The sequence below is a fragment of the Hemicordylus capensis genome, chromosome 2 (assembly GCF_027244095.1).
Source record: "Hemicordylus capensis ecotype Gifberg chromosome 2, rHemCap1.1.pri, whole genome shotgun sequence".
Taxonomy (NCBI): Eukaryota; Metazoa; Chordata; class Lepidosauria; order Squamata; family Cordylidae; genus Hemicordylus; species Hemicordylus capensis.
This window is the reverse complement of record NC_069658.1, coordinates 156,145,117-156,148,724: the sequence shown is the minus strand read 5'-3', so window position 1 is coordinate 156,148,724 and position 3,608 is coordinate 156,145,117. Positions and strand designations below refer to the sequence as shown.

Genomic DNA, 3,608 nt, shown 5'->3' with positions numbered 1-3,608 from the left:
CACTGTTCCCCACCACCATCATGCCAGCATGCCAGCATGCCCTGCTTTCCTGCTGGCTGACTGGCCAGCTGACCAGCCGCTCCCCCATGCCCATACCCCCTGCCATCCGCTCCCCCCGCTGCCCGCTTCTTTGCTTTCTGGTGGCCTGGCAGGCCAGCCCGCTTCCTAACCCACCCTACACTTTCTGGCTTAGGGCCAGCCGGAAAGTCATTCTGCCACCTCCTCCCAGCAGCCAGGCCAGGCCAGGCCAGCCAGCTACCTCCTCCTGCCTTCTCCCCCCAACAGGTGACCAGGCAAGGCCAGCCTGCCTCTGTCTCCTTCTGCTGACCAGTGGCTGGGCCATGGCCAGGCCAGCCCTCAGCCACCTCCTCCGGCCGACTGGTGGCTGGGCCAGGCTGGCACATTGCCACCATTGTCTCTCATCCCCATCGCTATTACCCCAGGTAGCTGCTCTTCTGACACCTGCCAGACATGGGATTAGCAATGGCTATGTTTAGGAGAATTAAATAGATAGATTCTTCACAAGAACCACGATTCAGAACATTTCCCATTTTCCACAAAACCACGATCTCAGAAAACATTAGTATAAAATGTATTGTTTGATCAATCCTTAAGTAAACAGCGAGATCCCATACCTAAAGTGAAGAAAGGGTTACTATGGACATCATCATGCAAATTTCAATCTGTTCTTTGGCATAAACATTTAACATGATGCACGACTGTCATTTGTTAGAGAAAACAACTGACATTTGCATCTATCTCTGTATATCATGACCTAAATGGATGCTAGACCCAGACAGATGCTAGAAGACCCCAAGTCATTTGTTATTGTTTGTTCCCCTTTAAGCTTTTTTCTCAGTTATAGTAAAGGACCACAACATGTTTACGCTACTTGGTATTCCTTTTCTGATCATTTCTGGAATTTTGTCCAGTGCTGCTCTTCTACCACATGGATTCATTATCGTTGTGAACAGTCACCGCTGGATCCAAACAAGGAAACTGGTCACTTGTGATCTTCTTCTGACATGTCTGGGCACTTTCAGATTTCTGATCCAGTCACTTTTCCTGATAGAGCAGTATAGTTACATCAGCTGTCCAGTGACTTACAAAAATGGCTCTGCATTTGAAATTATGAGTGTGCTCTGGATTTATTTCACTGTAGCCAACTATTCAAGTCTCACCTCTCTCACTGTTTTCTATTGTGTGAAGGTCACAAACTTTGCCCATCCTCTCTTCCTGTGGATGAAGTCAAGGATTGACAGGCTTGTGCCCAGAATGCTCACAATGCTGTTCTTCATTTACGTGGTCATTTACCTTCCTTCAATTGTGACTATTTTGGCAACAGAAAAATGCTGCAATCTGACAGGAAACCTAACAGAGAAAAAGGTCTATAGCAAAATGGCTCATGAGTACATCAAAGCAGTGGAATATCCTCTGTATCTCTCCTTCACTACTATCAATTTCAGCATCTACTTAACGGCATCCTTTCTTTTGCTCTTCTCTCTGTGGAGGCACACAAGGAATCTGAAGAAGAAAGGAATTGGCATAAAGGACCTCAGCACTCAAGTGCATATCAGCGTCATCATACCCCAGCTGCTTTCTCTTTTCATATATATTTTTCATTTTGTTTTAATGACAAATGTTCTGATTCAGGCTTTTGAGTTTGGCAACACTCGGCAGCTGATTGCTGACACTATACTTAACTCATGTTCTTCTGCCCACTCAGTAATCTTAATATTGACCAATCCAAAACTGAAAGGTGCATGTGCACGAATTCTGAGGATCAGAGGAGGATCCACATCAAAACAGTTTCAGGAAAGAAGACCATGCAGCTAACAGGAAATCTCATGGACTTAAAATGGATGCTCACCTATTGTGCTGGATGTAGCCCACAAGATAAAATTCTGATCTACTGAGCACAGATTTTGCAGGCACCACTAGCAACTGCTATTTTGTTCTCATATTCCTTTCTGACTCTTATTGCTTATCCTTCTCTTTTTCTGCATATAAAATAGTAAACTGAATATACGTTCTGTTCTCCTAGGGCAACTACAGGAGTTACCTCTCCTTGCAAATACACACACACACACACACACACACACACGTTAATTCTAGCATGTGAGACAGCAACAGAGCTTCTCCAGCCTAGTATTCCAATCTGTGTATGGCCTGGCTTTCTCTCTGCTGGTGTGATGCCTCAATTATAAGGTGAACTCTGAGTCCTTGAGGCAAGAATGTCATATTTTCACTATTAATCAGTGTGTCTTGGCCTATGCTTGTTCTTGTTCCGGCTAACTGAGCAAAGAGGCACCTGTTTAGAGGTGATTCTCTTTATTGAACAAGGGGGAGTAACTGGCCCTATCCATCCCCAGCACAACATCCCTCCAGTGGCTGTTTCTTTGTTTATATTCTGAGCCCTTTGAGGACAGGGAGCCTCTTCATTTATTTGATTGAAAAGCGGTATAGAAATATTCATCGTACCCATACTTGTTAGCCATTCTGCCATCCTCCTGAACTTGGTGGTACCTTTCCTCTGTCTTGGTATACATTCCAACTGAGCTTCTATTATTGTGATTTTAAATAAGTTCCATGCTTTCTGGAATGATTTGAATGACTCCCCCCCCCTTTTTACCAGTCCCCTCATTTTTGAGAAGTTTCCTCTTTAGAAGTCCAGTGCAACTGTGTTGGACCACTTTCGCAAAGCACTACTTGCATATAAGCTGAGTTGGATCACACTATGGTCACTATTTCCCAATGGTTCTACAACTCTGATGTCTCTTGATCACCTTTTTGCCAGGTCAAGACAACACACAAACCATATTCAGGAGCACCTGTGGTTAAATAGTGCACCTGTTGGTGTCAAAAGAAGTGAGAGCAAGACTTAGAGTGATGGGCAATTTGATAGTCTGAAAACTAGCCTTGCAGGATGCATCCCAGTTAAATGCTATGTGCTTAAAAAAAGAAAGAAAAACCACAATGGAACAACTTTTTAGGCAAATTGTCTAACACATTTCAAGTAATACTCACAGGGTCCTAAAAATGGGTGAAGTGCATCCTGGTTGTGTGGCTCTGGTGCTTCCCGAATAGCTTTCACTACGTCTGTTTTGGGAGAGGCCAAAGGAAGGATTTTCAAAATGTATTGAAGGGGCCGTTTGGCGGCAGAGAGACAGAGTGCAATTTGTGCAATTTCTGCCTCAGGAGACAATGATTTGATGGAGAGTGCAGCAGCAGCACTGAGAGCAGAGAGTGGTGGTGGTGGTGGTCTGGAACTACCTGCCTGGCCCAGTGAGTGGAGAGAGACAGAGAGTGCCTGCTGGGCTTATCTGACTCTCCAATATTTTTTTTTAATCCTTTTAATTTGCAGTGCTGCCAACTGCTTTAATTTTCTTCTTTTTTTAAATAACAGCAGCCCCAGAGTTGCTGGATGCTGCTTGGAATTTATTTCCTTATCTCTACCCCCCGCCTCCTGCCGCCATTGCTTACAGCCAGCCCTTTAATAACTGGGGTGCTCTGATCCCCCCCTCTATTTTTTTAAAAACATAATGTACCAGAAGCCCCCCAGGCTTTAACTGGGTGCTGTTTGGAATTTTATTTTATTTGGTTTTCTT

The 3,608-nt window shown here is 44.4% G+C and overlaps 1 protein-coding gene across 1 annotated transcript; it reads left to right on the top strand.

Moving 5' to 3' along the window:
- The first annotated feature begins 1,131 nt into the window (after positions 1-1,131).
- Positions 1,132-1,836, top strand: LOC128343689 (taste receptor type 2 member 7-like). Its single transcript, XM_053293124.1, has one exon. The coding sequence runs from the start codon at positions 1,132-1,134 to the stop codon at positions 1,834-1,836; it is 705 nt and encodes a 234-aa protein (XP_053149099.1).
- The last annotated feature ends 1,772 nt before the right edge of the window (positions 1,837-3,608 follow it).

Excerpts from the sequence above, each read along its gene's own strand:
- LOC128343689 (XM_053293124.1), top strand. The coding sequence starts at position 1,132 with ATGAGTGTGCTCTGGATTTATTTCACTGTAGCCAACTATTCAAGTCTC.